Raw genomic sequence first — 26801 nt, forward strand, 5'->3', positions numbered from 1 at the left:
AAAAAAAAAAAAAAAAAAAAAGCTTAGCTATCTATCAAGACTCTTTTCACCTGGGCTTATAAGTGTGTATGTTTTTTGCTTCTGAAAATTTCCACAGGAAGTCAGGTATTCCCAGTTGTCTGTCTATAACCTCCTATAACATATATGTTTCTTGCCACAATCATCTTCCTCTCCCAATAGTCTGTGTTTAAGAGGTGTAGCTCTCTTTTTCTCTTTCTCTTACTCAAAAGTAAAATTCAAAATTCAAAAAAAAAAAAATTAAATTAATGGAACTAACAAAAGTTTCGGCAATAGTTTCTTTTCTGGAGGTCTAAATGTGATAATTTTAGATGATAGGTGGGCCAGCTGATTTATGAGTCACTGACTTGGTAAATATATTGCCCCTCCTGAATGAGAATCTAGTCTCTGATGAAATGCTTCCCACTATTCAAGTGAAATTTCTTCCTTTCCTATATGAAATTTCTAATGTCTTTAGATATTTTGAATTTATAGTGCATGGGATAAAATCCACACTTTAACATCCCAAGTAAATGTCAGAAATTAGATTTGCTTGACATGGAAGATGATAACATTTTAGTATTATGGTTTCTGTATTCCCAGACTAAATGGCTGTGTGTTTTTTGTTTGTTTGTTTTGCTGTTGATTTATTAGACAAAATGGATGTGTCCTTTCTCATTTATCCCCTTTTATAAATTAACATTAACATTGGACTGAATGAATGAAGTTATCCCAAAAGATTATATACTATATGATTCAATTTACTCAATCTCATTCTCAAAAAGGAATAGCTATTTTGATGGAAAACAGATTGATAGTGACCAGGGGTTGGTGTGGGTGGAGTTATGAATCAAAGAGGCAGTAGGAAGGGGTTTCTTTGTGGTAATGGAAAAGTTCTGTATCTGGACTATGGATACAGACTCTGTTCATACAAGTGTTAAACTTCATAGTTAACTGCTTTAGTTTAATTTGTAAAGTTTAAGCAGAGCATTTTTTTTTTTTCCAAATGGGTATTTAATTGTTCCATTTGTTGGAACAATTTCAACCATTTGTTGAAAAGACTACTTTTAGTTTGTTCCATTGCCTGCAACTTTGTCAAAAATCAGTTGGCTATATTTCATCTTGATTTTATTTGTCAATTTATCTTTCCATTTCAAAACCAGAGTTTAATTACTCTAGATTTACAGTATATCTTAAAATCAGTTAGTTCAATTCCTTCATTTTTTTTTTTCCAATACTGTTTTGGCTGTTCTATTTTTTTTTTTTTTTTTTTTTTTTTTTTTGTCTTTCCTTGTTGTTTTTCAAATCAGCTTGTTGATATCTGCAAGAAATATTACTGGGATTTTGATTGGTATTACATTAAATCTGTAGATCAATTTGAGGAGAATTGACAACTTTTAAAGTTGCATCTTCCAATCCATGATCATAGTGTATGTCTATATGTATATTTATTTAGACCTTCTTTGGATTTTTTATTAGTATTTATAGTTTTCAGCATAAAGATCTTATATGTATTTTGTTATAGTCACTCCTAAACATTGTATTTGTTTTGGATCTACTGAATTTTTAAAATTTCAATTTCCAGTTGCTCATTGCCAGATATTGTGCATTAACCTTGTGTCCTGTGAAACCTGTGGTTTCAATGTCACTTCTGTTTTCAAAATTTTTATAGTGTTATTCAGACCTGTTCCTCATATTTGTCATTCAGTGACAGCCAAGACCTTTGTGGTGTTCTGGTTCATAGATTTTCTCAAAGTCTCTTACATACTTTTTAGTATCAGACCTTTCCATGCACAACTTTGAGCAAGCCCAGAGTTCATGAACAATATTAAGAAGTCACTTTCTGGAGCTTCTTCCTCTCCACAATCTCCTCCATACTTCCTGTTTCCTGTGGTTTCCTTTTTTGATCCTCCAGCCAGTAAGCTTGGGTTTTATTTACCTATTCTTCTGTACAACTCCTCCTTCTTCTTGGGGCCATGAAAATAGAGAAAAATGAAAGGTAAGGGGAATTCACGCCACTCTCTTGGGATCACAGCTTCTCCAATCAGAGAGGAAACTTTTTGTCCTTCATAGTTTTAGGTCCCTGTGAGCCCTAAATACTGCCATCACTGCCACTGCAAGACTACTTGAGGGCTGGGGCTTGAGAGAGTGAAGAGAGGAAAAAGGATTTCCCTTCATTTTTCTGGATATTAGGAGACCACTTTCCTGCCCCTGAGTCAGAACTAAAGGAATTCTCCTGGAGCTCTCTCTGTCTACACCAATGCTCACACTTACGTTTCGAGCTGTGTCTAATCTAGGTTGGGAGAAACCAGAGGGGAAGAAATGGTAGACTCACTGCTGGTTCAGTGATATTTAAGATTCTGATCTCCTTCCCCAATATGCATGGTGCTATTTAGTTTTGGTCCTCAAATAGCTGTTCCTTGTGTTCTGTTTAGGTTTTATAGCTGTATTCAGTGGGCACAATGTGGTAGAATGTGCATACTCCGTGTTACCTGCAACTGGAACCCAATGGGCAGATAATGATGGGCATTTATTTATTATTTTTGAATAGGCGTTTGAGGAGTAGGTGGTGTTTAGTTGCATCAATAAGTTTGTTAGTGGTGATTTCTGTGATTTTGGTGTACCCATCACCCAAGTAGTGCACACTGTACCCAACGTATAATCTTTTACCCCTCATTCCCCTCCTACCCTTTCCCCCAAGTCCCTGAAGTCCATTGTACCATTCTTATGCCTTTGCATCCTCATAGCTTAACTCCTACCTATGAGTGAGAACATACGATGTTTGGTTTTCCATTCCTGAGTTACTTCACTTAGAATAATGGTCTCCAATTCCATCCAGGTTGCTGCAAATGCCACATTATTTTGTTGCTTTTTGTGACTAAGTAATATTCCATGGTGTGTGTGTGTGTGTGTGTGTGTCTGTATGTGTGTGTGTATATATATATATATATACACACACACATACATATTACATTTTCTTTATCCACGCATTGATTGATGGGCATTGGCTGGCTCCATACTTTTGTGATTGTGAATTGTGCTGCTATAAACATGCATGTGCAAGCATCTTTCTTATAGTGACTTGTTTTCTTCTGGATAGATACCCAGTAGTGGGATGGCTGGATCAAATGGTAGATCTACTTCTAGTTCCTTCCACACTGTTTTCCATAGTGGTTGTACTAGTTTACATTCCCACCAACAATGTGAAAATGTTCCCTTTTTACTACAACTACATCAACATCTATTTATTTTTATTTATTTTTTTATTATGGCAACAAAACAAAGATAAATAGATGGGACTTAATTAAACTAAAAAAATCTTCTGCACAGCAAAAGAAATAGTCAGCAGAGTAAACAGACAACCCATAGAGTGGGAGAAAATCTTTGCAATGTATATGTCTGACAAAAGACTCATATCCAGAATCCACAAGTCACTAAGAAACTCAAACAAATCAACCAAGAAAAAAAAACAAAAAACAAACAATCCATCGCAAAAATCTGAAGGACATGAATAGACAGTTCTCTAAAGAAGATGTACAAATGACTATCAAAAATATGAAAAAATGCTCAGCATCACTAATTATCAGGGAAATGCAAATCAAAATCATAATGCAATACCACCTTACTACTGGAAGAATGACCTGTTAATTTTAATGCAATTTTGGAATCCTGACAAGACAATTACAAGATGCCAACCTTACTTTCTCACCTTGCTGATAAAATACTTCTTAATTCAAGGAGCTAATTTATGTTTTACATTTAGCATTGAAACAAATTTCCAAATATAATATATATTTTAATAGTGTCATGAGGAAGATAAAATTGCTTTATCTTATTTGTATTTGTATAATTCCTCATATTTGGACAGTACTGTTTTTAGCAGTAAAGAGTAATCTACAAGCCAGTTAGTCTGAAAAACTGATGATGATCAACATTTCTACATCATTCTCTTGAAGCTTTGTGGCCCAGGCCATGTAAACAATATTACTCATTTCCATATACTAAAGCAATTTTATTTTTAAACCTAAGATATTTTCTTTTTGATCACATGAGTCTTGTGAGATAAGTAGGATGGCTTACAATCTTTATATTTTATAGCTGGAAAATCTTTACAGAGGCTGAATTGCCTGCTCTTAATTACATAGCTGTTTATAGAGAGAGTCAGCACCATAACCAAGGGCTTTGTTACTCAACATTCACTGTGCTTTTTCACTAAACCATACTTCATTATTTAATGGTGTGTGATGAGGTGGATCAGCGTGAGCCAAAAATACTGAGTGTCCATCAACTTTGACAGATCCTAATACAAAGACTTGAAAGACAGGCTATGTAGTTTTAGCCCCTTTGAGTAAGTACTGAGCAACATCTAAGGACTTTTAACAGGAAAAAAATAAAATAGTGAAAGCAGAGCTTTAAGATGAAAACTTGACATGAATGAAATGGAAGAAACAGATGCTAGAGGATGGGAAGTAGGGTCTTCAGGGATAACATAGGAGAAGTGATAAAACTAACTGGAATGTTGCTATTGGGAAGGGACACATGAAATAGACATTATGGAGGGAGAACAGGTAGGGCTTAATGACTAATGATAGGGGGAAAGGCAAGGCAGAGGTAGAGATGGAATCTTCTTGGTTTTGAGTTTTGGAGAATGACATGCGACTAATGTGAGTGAATTTGGGTTTGAGGGAGTGAAAGGTTAGGTCTCAAGCTTGTAGAATGTAAAGTCATGAGACCAGAGCGAATTTGAAGTTCTAGATCAGAAAATCAAGATCAAGTTGGGAATATAGGATTGGAGTAGATTTTCATAAAAGGATAGTTAAAGCTCATGATGATGGATGGAATGTCTGAAGGTGAGCCTATACTGAAAAAATAGCAGAAAACTAATAAACCCTAGAGTATAAGCTTTAATATTAATACTGAAAAGCTTTATTTTACTGTTAATTTGAAAGCATTATATGGCTTCTGACATTTGTGAATTTCAGCCAGAATAGAGGTGTTTAGTTATACATACTTAAATATAAATCGAATTTCTGTGAGCCCTCTGTAAATCCAGTACTGCTGTATAATTGTATTCACCAGAAAGATCATCAGGGTGCAGTCACTCACTCAGTGAATCTGTTTGTTTACTTATGGCCCTTGTTTATTTTTATGTTTGGGTGAGATTTCCATTTCTAGTTACATGTCTAGATGGTTGAAATGCAGGGCATGTCTCACAGCTGAAGATTCCTGTGCATAGTACCAGAACTGCTTTATATTCACAAAGACTGACAGTGCTAATGACGGTTTGTCCCTGTATGTTTACAGAGTCATTTGTTGGTTTGTATCTCTGTGGCATTTCCAAAATCAAGAAGTTATTTACATTTTGCTGTTTAACACTTCTGGAGGTGTTTTTCTTTTTTCTTTTTTTCCCTTTATTAATGATGGCAGAATAGGTGAGAAAGAAGTTTAGAAAAAAGTATCATTAAATTGTCCTTTGTTAGAAGACTGTTTAACATTCCCTTTCCTTTAGTCTTCTAAAATATTTATGTGTTCTAGCATGTGAGATTGAATATTTCATTAGGAAGTATTAGGGGAGTCATTTTAAAGGCAGATTTTAAAGAACCTTAATCACCAATATATTATATATGCTGAAAACCTAGGTAAGAAGGGAGTGTAGATTTGTGTTGCTGAAATTTTCCCCATCTTTGTCTTCTATATCTTTTTATTGTGGTTAAATATTTAAGTCTATCTTCTGAGGGAAAGAGAAACTTGACATTGTGATTGAAATACCGCAGCAGCCATGAACTGCTTATCTTTTACTTCTCTCTCTCTGCTTTCTGCATTAAACAGTGGTAATGACCTGGCAATACACTGTCTGAAATGACATGGTTTTTTCCTTAAGTAGATTGAGATATTGATTACTGCAGCCCCATCTTACTGCTACCTGAATTGCTAGGAAAGGTAAGAGTATGAAGATCACTTCTATTTTGGGTTCAATCAAATTTGTATCCTTGTAAACATACCAAGATCCAATGTCATAATTGCTATATACATTTGTATGACCTATATAATATGATATTATAAGAAAAGCTAGCTCTTTTTCAGTTTGGTTATAAGTGCTAAGTCACTTTCCAGATTTGGCATGCATTTGGTTTGTCTGACAGAAAGTGGAATGGGAAGGTGTAGAGTGACGAAGAGAGGCTAGAATTGATCTGAGATTTTTGCTGAGTCCATATCAATCTGTGATGCCCTATGATGAAATCACAGGAGTGATTAGAGCATGAGGTTTGAGTGCTAATAGTATGGAACAGCTTTTAGAGACCAACTCTTTGTTTTGCAGTAATGGAAACAAATCCAGAGAACTGAAGTGATATGTTAGTGGATGAGTTGGAAGCAGAACCTGGATTTCTTGATTCCTAGCACAGAACTCTCTTTAATGTATCTTCTATGCAGATGTGATAAATTTCATAAGATAAAATTCAGTAGAATTTTGGTGATGAATAATGATTAAGCTATTATTACTAGCCTTTCCAACTTGAAAGGTGATAAATTGAAAGCATAATTTAGCTTTTAAGAATGTTTTCCTAAATCTTTAAGTCATCTTTGAAAATCTTTGGAAACATGAAATAGATATTTCATTTGTGACTCTCCTAATTGGCAGGAAGTGTGGATATCTGTATTCTTTGTATGGTAAATTATAACGGAATCAATAGGGAATGGCTTTTACATTTTACATTCTAGTTCAGTGACAGGGTGAACCATATTTTGGATGTCTTGGGTTTAGTTCTTTGGTTTATAACCTGGATTTACCATTCTGTTTTTTTCCGTGAAGTTCAATTGAGGAAACATGCTTTAGGGCATGCAAAAAAGCCGCCCATTCAAAATGTTTTTGGGGAAAAATTTATGCTAGAATTTTATAGTGTCACTAGATTAAGCATGTTCCTTGCTTTGATTCCACCCAGGCAGTAAGTGAAAGCCTATAGAAGATAAGGAAACATAGGAAACCCAAAAGGAAGGAAAATAATTGAAAAGATAGCCAAATGCTTTAAGAAAGAGAATAGATAGAGCCATAGTTTCCAAGTTCACTCCCATAGTTCATTGATTATTCATCTACTTTAGTATTTTTGACTGATTCACTTGCACTGTAATTAGTAAATTTGTGTTCTCTGCACTACTAGGAATGTAAACATCATAACATCCTCTTACTACAAAGTCTTTGTATCCCCAGTGAGCATTTAATCACTGTTGAGATGCATATGCCGTGAGATCCTATAGCCTTTTACTATAGTCTCAGATATCAGTTTCAGTAAAATTTCTTGAGAACATCAAATTAAATATAATTTAATACATTAATAACAGAAGCAATTCTGTTTTTGCTGCTATTGTTATTGTTCCAATACTACTATTAGGATGATGGGGTGGAAGTGGCAATTATCTTATGTAAGACATTGTGTTGAGCACTTTACATTAGTTATCTCCTATAATTTAATTCTTAAAACAAGGCTATTGTTATCTCCATTTTACAAATGAGAAAATCAAACATTCATGTGGGTAAATGACTTGCCCAAAGTCACACAGCTAGCAGATAACTCAAACTCTTGAGTTCACACTTTTAAACAATATGACATATATGATTTATTACACAACGCTTCTTTTTCTTTTCAAAAAGAAATCTGCAAATATCTACAAAATTAATTTTTAAGTAGTACCCATGAAGGTCCTTATTATATGCTTTATTTAACTACTAAGTACTGAAGAATTATACAGAAACATGCTTCACCATGACGTATCACAAGTTATTACGTCATATTCAAATGAGAATATGACACACTAGAAAAATGATATAATGAATTATTTAAAGCCATCCCAGAATTGGAGTTAATATAGTTTTCTTCACAGATCATACTGTCACCTGTCTACACATCTTCTTTGTGATAAATACTTGCTTTCTATATTAATTTCAAACAACTGAGTCAATATTATAATTTCCACTGATTTCAAAATCACCAAGAAGCATTTCACTTCATATTTTAGTAAAAAATCTATTTAACAATAAATCACTTTTATTTTTTTGTTTTAATTTTCTTTATTTTATTGCACCACGACATTAGCTGTGTACATGCTATCAGAAATGTTCTCTTTTAATTTTCTTAAAAAAACTAATTCAAAAGTTGTGTTTTAATTTGCACCTTATCTAGTAGTAGAGTCAGTTTTTGTTTTCACTTAATTTATTCATTATTTTAATTAGCATTTTGGTAAGCTACTCATAGGAATGCCCCTTCTCCTTTCTGACACTTTTAATGAAAAAAGAAGCAGTATTTAGAAGGAATTAGTTAAAAGAAAGATAACATTGGTGTTCAGCTAAAAGTTGAAAACAAATTTCATGAAAGATGTGACTAAAGAAGAAAATGAGACGTCACACGACTATTCAGTCAATTCTACTCAAATAGAAGTTACAGCCACACATCACATCTATGAGGTGACTTGCTACCTATTTTCACAACAGGCTCAAGGGAAAAATATAATTATATGTTGCAGTGTTTCCACAGTATAATGGCACTATTTATTCTGTAATTTTTCTTGCTCAGAAAAGGAAACTAGAGAATCTTAAAGTGTGGCTCTTAAACTTATCTTTAGCTTTCATTATTATTGCTAAACATAAAATTTTATGCTGCTAAAATAATGATGGTGAAAATCTTATATTATTATCATTGAATATAAAAGAGTTGTTGATGACTTGGAGACGATAGAAACCTGAAATTGCCACTTCTTTACCTTGGAAGGGTCTTTCCATCTTTTTGAGTCTCAATTTCTTTATCTGAAAAAGTAAAGAGTTGTACTAAATGATCTTTGGGTTATGTTCTGCTTTGCATGTTCTTATGTTTGCTAGGAGAGAATCTTTTTTACTTAGTAGTATATAAAGAAAAATGTTAGAGAAAAGGCACAAAGTCAGATTTTGTAGCCAAAAGCCCAGTCATAGAGGAAGATAAGAATATTTATACTCTTTTCTATTTTACTTGGCCACAATAGATGCTGTTTTAGATTTGATGGTTCCCAATAGGGTATTGATCTATGACACAATGTTCTTTCCTTGAGGGTACCTCTGAGAACATTTAGGAGGTTTCATCTTCCTGAGTTACTTTTCGACAGTCTGTAATCTTACCTCACACATTCATGAATAATTTTAATTTCAAATTAAAAACAAGATGCTGTAGCGCATGCCTGTAATCCCAGCACTTTGGGAGGCCTAGGCAGGTGGATCACCTGAGGTTGGGAGTTTGACACCAGCCTGACCAACATGGAGAATACAAAATTAGCCAGGCATGGTGGCACATGCCTGTAATCCCAGCTACTCAGGAGGCTGAGGCAGAAGAATCACTTGAATCCAGGAGGCAAAGGTTGCGGTGAGCTGAGATCATGCCATTACACTCCAGCCTGAGCAATAAGAGTGGAACTCGGTCTCAAAAACAAAATAAAACAAAGCAAAAAACACCTACCCTATTAACATGTTTTGCTGTGTTTTATGCAGATTTTGTCTTGTAAGTAAATACAATGCTAGTGGTTTTCAGAAACAAATGTGTTTGGGATATTTTTGGGGAAGAGAGAAGCTTCTTACCTTTCCATTTCGTGTGTTTTTTGTTGCAGAACTTCAGATGGTGGCAAAGTGGTTGGCACCATAGAAGTTGGTGTCGTGAAGATGGGGGAGATTGAGGATGGGGAAGCCGACCACATCACCACAGATGTACAGGGACAAAAGGTAGGATCTCAGTCCTCTCATTGTACAAATTAAGTTAAAAATGATCAGCTTTGCCAGGTGCCTGTCTCACCAACATCTCTGTGGGGTTTGAAATCTCATTATCAAAACCTAAATGAGACAACAACTCTGAAATTGGAATACAATATGTATGTTTCAGCCTCTGAATCAGAGGGCCTATTTGCTTGGAACTATGCAAAGCAATGCTCCATTAAGAAGCACCTTCCTCTTCCCTGCCAGCTCCCTGGTTGACACTGCCTCTTCTCAGTTGGAACAAAAGTATTGATCATGGTCGCATTTTACCACAATTAACTCTACCTGAGATGCCAGAAGATTCTGGGAGGGCTATTACCCAAAATAACTTGTTCTCTACTCCCAAAACCCTCTTTGGAAAGATATGCAATTTTAATTTGTATTTCACCTTTATGTGAAGGAGGGCAGATTTAGCAAGAACTTCGTGCCTTATGAAATGGAGGAGAGAGAAGCAGGAAATAGTATTCACTGAAGGAACAGCTCTGGAGGAGGGACAATGGCAACTGAAGGAGAAGCTGCTTCCCGAAACACAGAATAAAGGCCTGATGCATATAAACATGCATCCAGGATTCTGTCTTTCTTTCTGTTCCTTTTCACTAAGGCAGAGAAACTCTACATAAATACTAACCTAAATTTCTTTCTTAGGAATGCAATTGCCTATTTTATTGAGACTACTGAAGCACATGTGGTAGACTTAGAAACTGCTAGTAGTTTCTTTTAGGAAAATGAATTTTATACACTATAATTTCTACCTTTTAATAAAGGAGCATTTAAAAATTATTTTAATAAACAATCATTGTATATACTTAGGAACAATGTGATGTTTTGATATATATTTACATTATGGAATGATTAATCAGGTTAAGTAACAAACCTACCACGTCACATACTTATTTTGTGTGCGTGGTAAAAATATTTAAAATTTCTTCTTATAGCAATTTTGGAATCTACAATGGACTATTACATAGTGACCATTCTGCTCAATAGCTCACTAAAGCTTATTCCTCCTGGCTAATGGAAACTTGTACCCTTTGATGAGTACCTCCCATTTCCCTAAACTTTCCCTTCCCCAGCTTCTGGTAACCATCATTCTGCCCTTCTGTGAATTTGACTCATATAGATTCCACAAATGTAAGCCAAAAAAAAAAAAAAAAAAGAAAAGAAAAAAATTGACTGAGGCAGGTCTCAATTAATTTACATGTTTATGTTACCAAGGTTGAGGCTGCACCTGGGAAAAAGCACAAATTAGAGGAGCATCTGTGACCCCTGCCTTTTCCAAAAAGGGTTGTGAGGACTCCGATATGTAAAAGAGAAAGAGTAAGCAGGAGGGGAAAAAGAGAGAAAAAGACAGGCGGGAGGGTAGGCAATGAGGTAAGTGGTCACACAGTGAGGCTTTCATTAGTGCTCAGTGAATCTACATTTTATATGTGAAAGGGAGAAGAGGAATAGTCAATTATACATTCCTCTAATATTCAGTAAATCTACATTTTATGTAAAATAAAAGAAGTCAATTATGTGTTTGTCTCAGAGTGGGCAGAGGGGTGATTTTCTAGTCTTATCCTTGTCCCCTGTCTGTGGAAATATAAGCTGTTAATTTACATTGTTAGGGTGAGATTCAACAAAACTCTGTATTAAGGCTATTTTATAGGGGGGATATATATTCTGAAAGAGTTGGGACCCACAGGGAATTGTGAGCAATTTGTGAATGAGGGCATCTGGGGAGAGATGTGGCCTTCTGTCATTGCAGCTATCTGTTCGTCAGGGGTAAAAAACAAAGGCAGTTTTTTGTGTGTTTCAGTTCCCAATCTTAACTTTCCTTCCGACATAGTGGGTTTGGGGTCCCAAGAATCTGTTTTCTTTCTCAACATATAAATGAGATGATACAGTATTTGTCTTGTGCCTGGCATAGTTCATTTAGCAAAATATCATCCAGGTTTATCCATGTTGTCACTAATGACAGGACTTTCCCCCTTTTCAAAGTTGAATAGTTTTTTATTGTGGGTATATACCACATTTCCTTTTTCCATTCATCTGATGATGGACGCTGAGATTGCTTCCACATCTTAGTTATTGTGAATAATGTTGCAGTGAACAGCGTGCAGATGTCTCTTTGGCATATTGATTTCAGTTTCTTTGGAGTACCCAGAGTGGGATTGCTGGGTTTTATGGTAGTTCTATTTTTAGTTTTCTGAGGAGCCTCTGTGTTGTTTTCCATAATGGTTGTATTAATTTACATTCTCAACAGTGCATAAGGGTTCCCTTTGCTTCACACCCTCACCAGTACTTATCCCTCATCATTTTATTTTATTTTATTATTTATTTATTTATTTATTTTGAGATGGAGTCTCGCCCTGTCACCCAGGCTGGAGTGCAGTGGCGTGATCTCAGCTCACTGCAAGCTCTGCCTCCCGGGTTCATGCCATTCTCCTGCCTCAGCCTCTCAAGTAGCTGGGACTACAGGCGCCCACCACCATGCCCGGCTAATTTTTTGTATTTTTAGTAGAGACGGGGTTTCACCGTGTTAGCCAGGATGGTCTCGATCTCCTGACCTTGTGATCCACCTGCCTCAGCCTCCCAAAGTGTTGGGATTACAGGCGTGAGCCTCCTCACCTGGCCTCCCTCATCATTTTGATAATAGCTATTCTGACATGTGTGCAATAGTATCTCATTATAGTTTTAATTTGTATTTTCCTGGTAATCAGTGATGATGAGCATTTTTTAATATATCTGTTAGCCATTTGTATGTCTTCTTTTGCGGGTGATTTTTATGTCCTTTGCCCATTTTTTATTGGGTTGTTTTCTTGCTATTGAGTTGAGTTTCTTATGTATTTTGAATATTAGCTCCTTTTCAGACGTATGGTTTGCAAATATTTTATCCCAGTCCGTGAGTTGTTTCTTTATTGTTTCCTTTGCTGTGCAGAAGCTTTTTAGTTTGATACAATGCCATTTGTTTATTTTTGCTTTTGTTCCTGTGCTTTTGGGATCATGTCACGGAAATCTCACCCAGACCACTGTCATTGAGCATTTTTAAATGTTTTCTTTCTAGTGCTTTTATAGTTTTAGGGCTTATTTTCAGTCTTTAACTCATTTTGAGTTGATTTTGTGCATGAGCATGGCATGAGAAAAGGGTCCAATTTTATTTTTCTGCATGTGGACATCTAGTGTCCGCAACACAATTTGTTAAAGAGATTGCCCTTTCTTCATTCTGTGTTCTTGGTGCCTTTGTTGAAAATGAATTGACCATATATGTGTGGATTTATTCCTAGGGTTTCTGCCCTGTTACATTGGTCAATGTGTCTGTTCTTATGCCAGTAACATGCCATTTTGATTTTGATAGCTTTGCTTTATAGTAGATTTTGAAGTCAGCTGACATGATTCCTTCAGTTTTGTTCTTTTTATTCAAGATAACTTTGACTCTTCCAACTCTTTTGTGGTTTCTTAAGAATTCTAGGATTTTTAAATTTATTTCCGTGAAAAAATGACATTGGAATTTTGATAGGGATTCATTTAATCTGTATATTGCTTTGGGTAGTATAGACATTTTAACAGTATTAATGCTTCCAATCCATGAGCATGAGATACTTTTCTATGTATCTGTGTTATCTATAATTTTTTTCATTAATGTTTTACAGTTTTCAGTATACAGATCTTCCAAATCCTTGGTTAAATTTACTTTTAAGTATTTTTTTTTAATATGAATAGGATTGATTTCTTAATTTATTTTTCAAATAGTTTGGTGTCAGTGTAAAGAAACACTACTGATTTTGTGAGTTGATTGTGTATCCTTCAACTTTACTGAATTTATCAGTTTTAACTGACTTTTTTTTTTTTTTTGGTTGTGTCATTAGGATTTTCTACATAAAAGATTGCATTATTAGCAAACGAAGACAATTTCCCTTCTTCCTTTCCTATTTGGATACCTTTTATTTCTTTTTCTTGTCTGATTGTTCTAGCTATAATTTTCAGTATAACATTGAATAGAAGTGGTGAGAATGGACATCTTTGTCTCGTTCTTGATTGCATTAAAAAAAAAAAAATAAAGGCCCATTGTGACTTACTTTCTGGTTTAGTGTCTCTTATCTTGGAGCATGTTTGATTTTTCATACCCAGGAAACTGTTGTATGGGAGATGGTGTTTATCCATCACTTAACAAATTATTAACTTTACAAAAATACCAAAGATTTTCTTTCAAAAATTTTTTGTCTTTTCCCGGAATAGGCTAGGGTCTTCTCTGCTACCCTAAACTTTGTTCTTCTCTTTTATCCTCTTCTCTCCTTGGAATATATCCCACATAATAAAAATATTTTAAGAAGGCCCAAGTTTAAATCAGGTTATTTACTAATATCGGGGCCGTGGTAGTTTTGGAGCAGACTTTCTTGGGTACGTATTCAAAACCCTGTCTTAGTGCTGAGTCCCTTCATTCCATCCTTGTTTATTTTGTAGATCTGTATAAGACTCGTCTTTGTCACTATCACATGAACACTTGCATCATGCTCAAGGAAGGAGGATTCGGAAGCTAAACTGGGGACACAGAGCAGAAACAGGCAGATAATCATGCCTAGACCTGTAACTGTGTACCAGGAAACCAGAAGTGGAAACACTTCCCATTTCAAAGTAGAACTCCTTTCTCTGATTCTGAATATATCACCAGCCACTTTTCCACTTTCCTCAAAACTAGCCCACCCTTTGACTCCAGACTATGTCACTACAGTATAAGGTAGTGCAAATTGAATTATACTCTTTTCATAAATGGAGAACTTGATACCTAGAAATATGCCCCCACCCAAATCCTACATAGTGTTTCTGGCTTAGGAACGTTAACTTAAAAAAGACTTAACTGAGCTGTTCCAGAAATAGAAGGTGGCAGTGGCAGTACACACCGTGTGTGAGTCATAAGCTGACTAAAATGGTAAACACATCAAACATTTTGGCATCAGCTCTGCCCTGTCTGGATTATTTGTAAACCTTGACCTTTTTGCAATTTTTTAATAAAGTAACTATAAACTCTCCTGGCAATCTTTAAGAATATCAATGTTTGAGACATATAGTAGGGCCCAACATGCAGGATATTTATTGTGTAAATAACTTTATCTCAGTGTTTTTCAAAGTGTAATTAGAATCACCTAGAGTGTTTTTTAGAACTGCAAATGCATGGACCGTTGTACATCTGCTAAACAAAAATCCATAGAAAATCAATTAATATTATCTGTTACTAATGGTGATTTAAGACCTGAATGACTGTCATTATGGAAAGAGAAAGTAACTGAAATAGAAGTTATTCCTAAAATAACATTGCTCGCATTGGTTTGCATGAGCTAGGGACAAAGGAATGAAACTTCTATTAGCACCATAGTCATGTGTCATGAAAGTGACACGTTATCTAATGTAGACGTAAATAAAAGAGCGATACTGATATTGTTCAGCTTGGGCTGCCATGACAAAATACCATAAACTGTATGGTTTAAACAACAGGAATTTATTTTCTTACAGTTCTGGAAGCTAGAAAGTCCCAGATCAAGGTGCCAGCCTGTTCAGTTCCTGGTGAGGGCTCTTTACTTGGCTTGCAGGTGGCTGCCTTCTTGCTACCTTCTCAGATGGTCTATCTTCTGTGTGCAAGCAGGAAGGGGAAGTGCAGGGAGGGAGGGAGGGAGAGAGAGAGGAAAGGAGAAAGGAAGGGAGAGAGGGAAAGATAGTGTTTTGGTATCTTCTCCTTTTCTTGTAAGAATACCAGTCCTGTAGTATTAAAGTGCCATCTTTATGACCTTTTTTAATCCTAGTTACCTCCGTAATATAGGTCTTTATCTCCAAATATGGTCACATTGGAGGCTGGGGCTTCAACATATGAACTTTGGAAGACACAGTTCAGTCCATAATAGTACCTTTATATAAAATACTACATTTTAATCTTGAGTGTTAAATTCCAGAGCATGGAATAAAATATAAGTGAAAATCCAAACTCTTTCTTCTCACATACCTTTGCTTTCTTTTTCTTACTTGTTTCCATTAATCATATTATGAATACATATTTATTATCAAAGGAAGATTGCTCAGAGGGTCATTTACCATATTAGATTGTTTCAAACTTCAGTATATGCACATATAGAAATAGAAGATAAAGCATTAAAACCACATAGTAGTAGAAAGAAAAAATTACAAAAGAAAAACTAAAATTGTCTTTTTTTCACAACTAATATAGTAGATGAAAGTTGCATTATGTATCCAAAATATTTTTTCTTTTATTGGAGTAATCTTTGACTCCTTTCTGCCTCTCATAAACTCACAGTTAATATGTCAGCAAATCCTGTTGACTGCACCTTTTAAATGAAATCAGAATTTAACAACTTTTGGCCCTTTTACTGCTACCAATGTTGTCTGTCACCTGGATGTTTACAGTAATGACTTAAAAGTCTCCCTGATTTTTTCCTTTTCTCTCCCTATCTGCCACCACATGTCACTACATCAGTCTGTTTTCAACAGAGCAACAAAGTGATCCTATTTAAATGTAACTTAGGACATGTCTTTCTCCCACAGCTTCTTGACTCTCTGAAAGTGTAAACTCAAAGCTCTTCAGTGACCAAATACGGTCTTACAAGAGTCTCCCTGTCCCACCCCCGGCTATTTCATTACTTCTTTGACCTCCTCCCCAACTTCTCTTTTTTGCTCACTACGGTTCAGTCACATTGTCTTCCTTGTTGTTCCTGAACGTTTCAGGTACACTGCCAACTCAAGGTCCCTGCACTTTGTTTTTCCACCTACCTTTGAAGTGTTTTCCCCAGGTAATTTTGTGGTTCACTTATTTCCTTCTAGTCTTTATGCAGAAGTGTCAGCTCCTCACTGAAGCCTTTCCTGCAACCCTATCTAAGATTGCAGTGTCTACCCCAAAGCTTTCTATCTCCTTTCTCTGCATTATTTTTTATTTTTGTCATTAGTACTTGTCATTGTTCAATGTCATATATATATATGACTAATTTATCTCATTTGTGGTCTATTTTCCTCACTAGTATTAACCTTCATGAGACAAAACTGTCTGTTTTCATTCCCTCCTTTATCCCCAGTACCTGAAACAGTCTAACTCAGAAATAAATGAATAAATGAAGTCAACTTTACTTTAAAGAAGTAAAGAAGTAAAGCTAAAAATTATCCTATAGAAGAGACAATATGTGGCTGCATATAACTCCATGCCAATTGGTGGAAAATAAATAAGATGGCATGTAGTAAAGAGTGTAGGATTGTGGAAGAAAAAGAAAGAAACTTATAGAACAACTTTTGAAGTAGTCAAAGACAATACTATTAGAGACAGGATAAGTAGGAACCAAATAATCAAATCAGGTGAAAAATGAGAAAACCCAATAACAGCCAAAAGGATTGATTGAGACAGGAAAAGTCCTCCCATTGAGCACAGCCCTTCTTTGCCTACAGCAGAGATGATCAGCTTCCTGTCAGGATTGAAGCATTATTAGGAGCATCCTCCAGTGAGGCACGTGAGCAGCTTAGTTTAGTTCAGCCCCTGCCTTGTCTCTCCTGTAGTTTAAGATCTGTGTTGTATTGGAATGTAGCATAGCACTAGTGACCAAAGGGATTGTGATTTCTGTAAAAGGAAAGAAAATGTCTTACTTATTTATGATACCAGCAAAAATAGTGTAAGTGGAGTATTAATACATCCCCTTATGAAAACCTTCTGCTTTTCTCAGGCCATCTTGCTCCTGTTATTTGAAGTACTGTTTTCACTGTAGTTTATCAGCAGTGCTCAGAGGAAAGATGGAGTCTTTGAGTGGCTAAGGACCAGTCTCAGAATGTCTTATCCCGTTATTTCCTCCAAATGTAAAATTGAAAGTATTATAACCAGCCTTACCTTATAGAGAATATTTGTAGGCAAATAATCATCATTCATTTATCAAAAATATCACGTACTAAGTTCTAAGCATTCTACTAGGTTCTGGAGATTCAGCAATGAACCAGAGAGACACAGATGGTACCTTCAGGGGAAGTAAACAATTAAAATAACAGGTAATATATTACTGACTGGTGCTATATGCTGTACAGAAAAAAAGACAGGGTGAAAGGAACAGGTTGTTTATACCAGATGTTGGTTAAGGAAAGATTCACTGGTAATGTGATGTTTGAACTGAAACTTTCAGGAAATAAGGGAGTGAGACGGGGTATATGGCAGGAATACAAATTCTAGGTAGCATGAATAGCAAGAGCAAAGGCCCCGAGGTGGCAGCATGCTTGTTGTGTTGAAAGAGCAACAAATAGGCCAGTGTGACTGGAGCTCAGGGGTCGAGGAGAAGTGGTTGGAGTTGAGTGCTGAGATTCACGGGGCGGGGAGAAACAGATCGTGTACTTCGCTGTAAGCCATAAGACTCTGAGCTAAATAAGTAGTTATTATTGATTATAGTGTAGAACACTGATATGATGAATATAATGTTGATGAAAAATTATTTTAACAGCCCTGTATATGCTAAAAGAATTAAAGGAAATATTGAAAATAGGAGAAATTAAAATTTTATGTATTTCTAGTATCATTGAACATCATTCTAGTGATTTAGGAAGTGCATTTCCAAATTTGCTGTGGATTAGAGGAAGTGCACCTCTGACTTCTGGGTGGTCAGAAATGTGATTTAGAGAACATCAAATTTTAAGAGCTATTTTCAATCATTCGTTCTTTCAGTCAACTAGGACCTCAATAAAAAAATTATGAAACCATTTTTTGTACCCCAACAAAAAATTTACTGAGTAATGTGATGAATGTTGATTGTGGAATAAGCAGTAGACTCTAAGAAAATAGAAAGTAACATTTAAATCAGTGTTTTGAATTCTTTGTCTTCTTCCTCAAAATGTTTGAGGAATGTAAACATTCCATTGTTAAAAGTGACCTCAGTGTCCATGATTCTCAATGAGGGCCAGTGCCTGGGGAAGGAGAGGTGGAGGGAGACGGAACAGCGGGGAAATGGCTCAAGCAAGGCTGATAGAACCTTGGAGAAGCTTGTCTGAGCCCTCAGAGCCCCATGAGCAGAGCCATGCAAAACTTACAGAAGGATGGCTGGTTTCCTCAGACCTTGTCACCAAAAGAACTTTCTGCAATTTTTGTGTGTATGTTTGCTTTGTTATGTTTGCATTTACTTGTTTATATGGGGTATATTTGCTGTGAAAATTCACTCTCCTCTTTCCCTGTCCCCACCCCCACCCACATGTTTTTTCTAAAGATAAAAGGAAACTCATTTGAAGACACAAATGCTAGAGCCTGCCTATGTGAAAATAGATCTTGTCCAACTCCTGGGGCCAGAAGAATTTTGTTTCCTCTTTCCATTATAGTTTCATAGGAAGCTGAGGGAGAGTACCATGTTTAATGAGGAATTGTCTGGGACATTCTCTCCCATCACGGTTCATTGACTAGGAACATGTCCACGTGCTCTTCTGTATCTCTTCTCTCTTTCTGTTGAGAAATTGACAGTACCGTAAAGGTCAGGAGCTTAATCAATTCATTATAGATTCCACAGATCAGCTTATTTATAAATGGTCCTCATACTTTTTGAGCAAGTGTTTGCATTGTTTTGCTGGAGACAAAATAATCTTTTGCGCTATATAACTAGTGGTTTCAACATATTTTGTCTTTTATTTAAAGTTGCAATTACTTAAACTCTAGACAATAATTTGCTTTCTGTTGATCTGAAATTAGCTCAGGTGAAAGAAATACAAAATGATTCAGCTTGTCAAATATGATTTACTGTGCTAGGAACATATCTCTAGCATGTTGGGGATAATCATTTTTCTCTTTTTAATTTTTTCCCTGAGTGGCCTCTATATTATATAATATAAGCATATTACATATACATTTAAGTAAATCACAAGTTAAATACTCTTCATAGTAAAGATAAAACTAGAAATAGTTTTTTAAAAGTATTTTGTTCAAAACTTTTTGGAACCGTGTACATAGCCTTATGTTTTGCAAAGAAAATAAAAGAATATTATTTCTTATTTTGATTATTTTCAATTTTTTTTTTTACATTTTTTCCTAGTGTGCCCTGGTATGTGAATGTACAGCCCCAGAAAGTGTGAGCGGAAAAGATAACTTACCTTTTTTGAATTCAGGTATGTAACTCAGTTTTAAATACTTATGTTAGTTTCATGTGAAAATGAATTTTAATTTTATATAAAATCAACACTGAACCAACATTCTCGCAGTTGTTTGTGAAGCTTAGTAAATACACTGGGAAATCATGAGGGACCAGCAGAATGGGGGAAGATCGTACAATTCCACAGGAAAGATAAATGTGCTAGCTCTATGGCAAAACAAATGTGATCGGCCAGGCGCGGTGGCTTACGTCCCTAATCCCAGCACTTTGGGAGGCCGAGGCAGGCAGATCGCGAGGTCAAGAGATTGAGACCATCCTGGCTAACATGGTGAAACCCCGTCTCTACTAAAAATACCAAAAATTAGCTGGGCGCGGTGGTGCGGGCCTGCAGTCCCAGCAATTCTGGAGGTTGAGGCAGGAGAATTGCTTGAACCCGAGAGGCAGAGGTTGCAGTGAGCCAAGATTGCGCCACTGTGCTCCAGCCTCAAGGCAGAGCGATACTCCATCTCAAAAAACAAACAAACAAAAAACAAATATGATCGTGTGCTGCATAATGACATTTGGTCAATGACAACTACATATATGACAGTGGTCTTATAAGATTATAACACAGCTAAAACATTTCTATCGCCTAGTGACATCTTGGTGATCCTGATCTTGTGTGGGCTTAGGTTAATGTGTGTGTTTTTGTCTCAGTTTTAACACAAAAAATTAAAAGTAAAAAAATAAAATAAAATAAAAAGTTATAGAATAAGGAAGAAAGAAAAAATACTTTTGTACAACTGTACAATGTATTTGTATTTTCAGCTAAATGTTATTATGAAAGTGTCAAAAAGTTAAGAAAATTTAAAAGTTTATAAAGTAAAAAAGTTATAGTAATCCTAGGTTAATTTATTATTGAAGAAAGAAAAGATTTTTAAAATGTTGTAGCCTACGTGTACACTGTTTATCAAGTCTACGGTAGAGTACGGTAATGTTCTAGGTCTTCACATTCACCCACCACACACTCACTGACTCATCCAGAGCAACTTCTAGCCCTGCAGACTTCATTCACGACCAGTGCCCTTTATAGGTGTACCATTTTTAATCTTTTATACCATATTTTTACTGTACCTTTTCTATGTTTAGATATGTTTAGGTACATAAATACTTAACATTATGGTACAGTTACCTAAAGTTTTACACACAGTAACATACTATACATATTGTAACCTAGGCGCAATAGACGATACCATGGAGCGTAGGTGTGTAGTAGGCTCTACCGCCTAGGTATTTGTAAGTGTATTCTGTGATGTTTGCACCATGACGAAATTGCCTAATGACTAATTTCTCAGAACATATCTCCTTGTTAAACTACACATGACTGTAAATTTCTTTTAGCTATTGGATCATGTATTATCCCAAACAAGAAACACTAGAAGACAGTGTGAAGCTCTTGTTTAGTTTGACTTCCTAATTATGTAACTCATAAAGTTGTTAAAACAATAGATATATGGATTCCGTAGGAAAAATTAATAATCACATTTGTACATTCTTGGGTATATATGTGTGTATTGCTTTATTCACAGTAATATGTTTGCATTTTAACAAGGTATTAGACTATATATTAAATGTATTTATGGATAAAATTGAGACATATAGTACAGTTAAAATATATGTGATATTTAATATGTAAAATTATGGAACCAATTTTTAAATGATAATGTAAATTAAATGACCGTTAGTAAATAATGACTACTGTAGTGAAAAACAATATACTAATACCTTATATACCTTATCTTAGATAATCCTCTGGCATGTGCTATGAGGAAGGTACTATCATTATCCATATTTCACAAATGAGGAAGTCTTCAAGATAACCTATGTAGTAAACAATGGGTCCAGAATTTAAACCCACTTTGATTCCAAGGCCTCTGCTCATAATAGGCTGTGGTATTACTAAGAAGGCATTAATAAACAAATTGGTGTCACAGTAAAATACCTTACTCTTTTTTCTAGCCCTGCCGTGTTTTACATTTAAGCAGTGACATAGATAGCATGATAATCAGATTAATGAATAATACAGAACATCAACAGCTTACAAATACATAACTCCTAAATTATTAGCAGTTTTCTCTTGCAGGAGGCAGCTAACAATAGGGAATGGGGAAGGAGAGGCATCCCTTTGGCTCTGTTTATACACACAGATAAATAAAATGCAATTTAATTGAGAAATATGTTTAAAAACATCAAGTCCACTTTCACAGAATGAAGAATTAACCCAAGGAAGAACAGGTGTTTCTCAACCTACAGCCAAATGAAATGGGATTTTCTTAGTTTTATGAAAGATATAATACTGTGGGGTATGTACTAAATAGTGTTTTGAAGGGTCTACCCAGAAAGCTATTAATAAATCAACCATACATACTAAAAAACACCTGAGTTGTTAGTGCTCTTAAAATATTTAAACTATTATCAAAGGGTCCTCTTCACATTTGTTTTTCACCTGAAAGTTGGCTAAACCTTTAGTTCTTTACTTTAATATGTTCACAAACTATGATTTATTTCATTCATTAAATGTTAATTTTTAAAAATAAATTTGAGTGGGATATTAAGTTCATGTTAAATACAGCTTGATTCAGGTTATCATCGAAACCATCTATACTATAATAAGACACATTTTAATGATTGACTTATGTGAACCCTCTTTTTTATACACACAAAAAGAAGTGGCATTTTGTGATGCTTATTGGTTAAGTATATATTTCAAGGAGAAAGAGAAACATTACTTTAAAATCAAGCAAACATATTACTTATGGAAGAAGAGACAGAGAGATCATATTGAAAAATAGATCATTACCTCTCCATAGCTGTGCCATAAATTCTGTAAGGCATAAGTCTTGGAAGCCATACTAATTCTTCCAGACTACCAGGGTATTTGTTTGTTACAGAGGAACTGTAATATGACAAAAGCTACTGACATAAAATTGATGGGAGCAGCTACATTCTGCAATTTAAATATACTTTGTGGAGTGAAAGATGATTAATTATTGCTTTTCTCCTTTCATGGAGGTGACAGTTTGGTGGTGACAGTCCACTTATTTCTGAAGATAATTCTTAATGTCTTTGGTCCAGTCAACCTGGAGGACCACTCAGAACCTAGGATATTTGTCACAGATATTTTCTTGGAGTCATCTTATATTAGGGGAAGATGAGACTAAATGAAGATCAAATGTTATAAAGACTGGATTTTAAAACCTTATAAAATACAACTAAGTGCTATTCATAAAATGTTTCTGTTCAAAATACAAAGGTGCATTGTACAGATATAAAATATGTATATGTATGACTTCAATCTTTTGTTCTATTTATTTATCTAAACTCAGCAACTTTGGAATTAATCCATTCTATACCCATGTGGTATTTCTTTAATCTGTGGGCAAAGTAATCTATTGACATTCTTCTCAAGTCTTTGTATTAATGTCTTAAATGGAGCTTTCAAGTCTCCAGTGAGTTATGAAGTACTTACTGAGTGGGAGAGAATGTCATATCTTATATCAGTTCCTCACTATTCTATTTACATCTCTAGAGATTTTGGTATAAATCAAGAATTCACTTATCTGTTGTAAAACTAAGAAGAAAAACACTTTCCCCAAAGGCCTCACCCTTTTCATGCCCTTGCAAATTGAATGTGGATGTTGGGAATCTGGGGGATTTAGGGTAGAAGGAGAGAGAGAATAAGGAACAGGTGGGGCAGAATTTACAATTCCATAAGAAAGATATATAAGTACCTTTATTACATGGGAATACAAACAAGGCACACTAGAAGACACAGTATGTAATAGACAGGTGAAGGTCTTACTTAGTTTGACTTTCTAACTATATAACTCATAAAATTAAGTTGTTAAAAAGTAGACTTATCTCTAATTATTTGCTTATTTAAGTAAAATAGTACTAAGAAAACTTTAAATTATTTTCTGTTGGAGGGGGAGTGGAAACGGGAGTAGGGGAAATGAGTTTTGACCGTATAGAAGGGGAGATGGTAGGTCTTTCACACAGTCATGGAGTTTGGTGCCTAAGTCACACTAACTGAGGTACCTTGTCTGCAGCACAGCAATGATAAATGGGCTCTGGTAGTATTGATACAAGAACACTGGATGGACTGACAGATGCAATGGTTTTAAAGCCTAAGTTTTTCAACCAGCAGTTTGGTCCTGAAAGACAGTTCAGCTTCTTTGCCTTTCAATTATTTTAAAATGACCAAATTAACCTAAACAGTTTTTTACTTCCTTTTTGGCTCTCAAATGTTTGAAGTTGATGTAGCATAGGTTAGCGTTTACATTGTTCTCCTTCTTTTTAGAAACACTTCATGAAAGTATTCATTTTCATCAGTTTTATATGGAGGAATATTTGGCATTTGTAGTTTTCTTTCTCAGGGGTTACTATTTACAGTTTAAAAGTCTGACCAGTGACAGAACATTAAAAAAAAAAAAAATGTTTTAAACACAATTCTCTGTAAATACCTTAATTCTCTCTTTTTTTGGTAAAATTATTATATAATTCTACAGAGTACTTCAGCCCATGGACCCTGAAATTACCATGCCAAATCTAAGAATCTAGTAGACCCTGTCACAAACTTTCCCATTCTGGTCCCATTTACAGTGAGTTCCACCCCTCAGCAAGCATTAGATCTGATACAGTATTTTTGTATACCTAACAGCCATGATTTCCATGACTGTGTGAGTTGGAATCCAAACAAACATGAGGAAACTGTGCTGCTATTAGTCATAAATATGTGCAGTTCGCCCTCCTATGTGGAGAACTTACTGGTATTTGTATTTCTTGCTTCACAGCTTTGATTCTTTTTCACCAAATAGGGTTAAATCACCTATTATTGTTGTTTTGAAGAAGATACTAGATTGTAAGCTACATAAGAGGAAGGAACATTACTTTTTTATTTGTAGTCTATATCATTTTATGTTAACAAGCTCTGGGCACTTAAACGTTATAAATTGAATTCTTCATTATTGAGCAGGTACCCTCTCCCATTGGTCTAGAAATCTCTAATCAGTTAGAATTTGGTGAATAATTTATGGGTTAAAAAAGAATTTGTTATAAGGAATAAAAATTTCTAGCCCTGCTGAATGTGCCCCTGAGATTTCAAGAGAACCAAGCAAGAGAGTTGATTTCCCCACATGGCCCTTTAAATAATGGTGACTTCTAAACCTAAACACACACACACACAAACACACACACACACACACACACACACACACACACACACACACACACAAAGTGAGAGAGAAATCCCAGCACTTTGGGAGGCAGAGGTGGGCAGATCACCTGAGGTCAGAAGTTCAAGACCAGTCTGGCCAACACGGTGAAACCCTGTCTGTATAAAAATACAAAAAATTAGCTGGGTGTGGTAGTGGGCACGTATAATCTCAGCTACTCAGGAGGCTGAAGCAGGAGAATTGCTTGAAAACCCGAGAGGTGGGGTTTGCGGTGAGCCAAGATCACACCATTGGACTCCAGCCTGGGCAATAAGAGCAAAACTCCATCTCAATAAAATAAAGTAAAATAAAGTAAAATAAAATAAAATAGAGAGAAACATAGAGACAGAGCAATAGAGACAGAGAGTGGAAAAGGAGGGGGAGGAAAGGGTGCTTTTTTTTCTTAAATCTCATGGGGAAAAGGCTTCAAAAATTGATAGTCTTAGAGTCTTGATATAGATGCAATCCATTCACTGATACCCTCTTCAAGGGAAAAATGCTCAGAGCTAACCTGATCTTGGGATGGGGGTGATCAGCAGTCAGTGAGGCATCATTGTGGTGATGTACAATATAAACATCTCCTGGGAGTGGAAGTTGCCTAGAGCAGATGGGAGCACAGGAGGCTGGAGGGCAGGTACAAGAGGGGTGATGCCTTCCTTCCCTCCGGAGAACACAGAGATGCTTCCATACAAGAATACAATAATGCTTGTTAAATGGTAAACAACAGGTGTATCTTATCTGAATTTATGCTTCAGATAACAGAAAACTCAATTATTTTTTTTTCTTTGAGAAAGATGTTCAAATGTAATTATTTAGGTTTGGAATAAAATAATTTACTACTTTCCTTAAGTCTCATTAAAATTTTGTACTGCCTCTAACTAAAGGAGAGAGAGACACCAAAAAACCCTCCCCAAAATCAATGAATCCAGGAGCTGTTTTTTTGAAAAGATTAACAAAATAGATGGACCACTAGCCAGACTAATAAAGAGCAAAAGAGAGAAGAATCAAATAGACATAATAAAAGTGATAAAAGGGATATTACCACTGATCCCAGAGAAATACAAACTACCATCAGAGAATACTGTAAATACCTCTATGCAAATAAACTAGAAAATCTAGAAGAAATTGATAAATACCCAGGCACATACACCCTCCCAAGACTAAATCAGAAGGGTTGAATCTCTGAATAGACCAATAACAAGTTTTGAAATTCAGGCAGTAATTAGTAGCCTACCAACCAAAAAAAGACCAGGATCAGACTGATTCATAGCCAAATTCTACCAGAGTTACAAAGAGGAGCTGATACCATTCCTTCTGAAACTATTCCAAACAATAGAAAAAGAGGGACTCCTCCCTAACTCATTTTATAAGGCCAGCATCATCCTGATACAAAAACCTGGCAGAGACACAATAAAAAAAGAAAATTTCAGGCCAACATTCCTGATGAACATCGACACGAAAGTCCTCCATAAAATGCTGGCAAACTGAATCCAGCAGCACATCAAAAAGCTTATCCAGGTTGCAAAAATTTTCTCCCATTCTGTAGGTTGCCTGTTCACTCTGATGGTAGTTTCTTTTGCTGTGCAAAAGCTCTTTAGTTTAATTAGATCCCATTTGTCAATTTTGGCTTTTGCTGCCGTTGCTTTTGGTGTTTTAGACATGAAGTCCTTGCCCATGCCTATGTCCTGAATGGTACTACCAGTTAGAATG

The 26801-nt window shown here is 35.5% G+C and overlaps 1 protein-coding gene across 4 annotated transcripts in view; it reads left to right on the forward strand.

Moving 5' to 3' along the window:
• INPP4B (inositol polyphosphate-4-phosphatase type II B) overlaps positions 1 to 26801 on the forward strand; it is a 551727-nt gene that overhangs the window by 290593 nt on the left and 234333 nt on the right. For all 4 annotated transcript variants that reach the window (XR_001884600.1, XM_017867638.1, XM_017867644.1 and 1 more), the window contains 2 exons: positions 9622 to 9733; positions 19783 to 19855. Coding sequence is in view for 3 of the 4 variants with exons in the window: in XM_017867638.1 (XP_017723127.1) it covers positions 9622 to 9733; positions 19783 to 19855 (185 nt within the window). In the remaining variant the exon portion in view is untranslated. The remainder of the gene's footprint in view (positions 1 to 9621; positions 9734 to 19782; positions 19856 to 26801) is intronic.

Source organism: Rhinopithecus bieti, unplaced genomic scaffold, assembly GCF_001698545.2.
Source record: "Rhinopithecus bieti isolate Rb0 unplaced genomic scaffold, ASM169854v2 scaffold_761, whole genome shotgun sequence".
In the NCBI taxonomy this organism is placed as follows: Eukaryota; Metazoa; Chordata; class Mammalia; order Primates; family Cercopithecidae; genus Rhinopithecus; species Rhinopithecus bieti.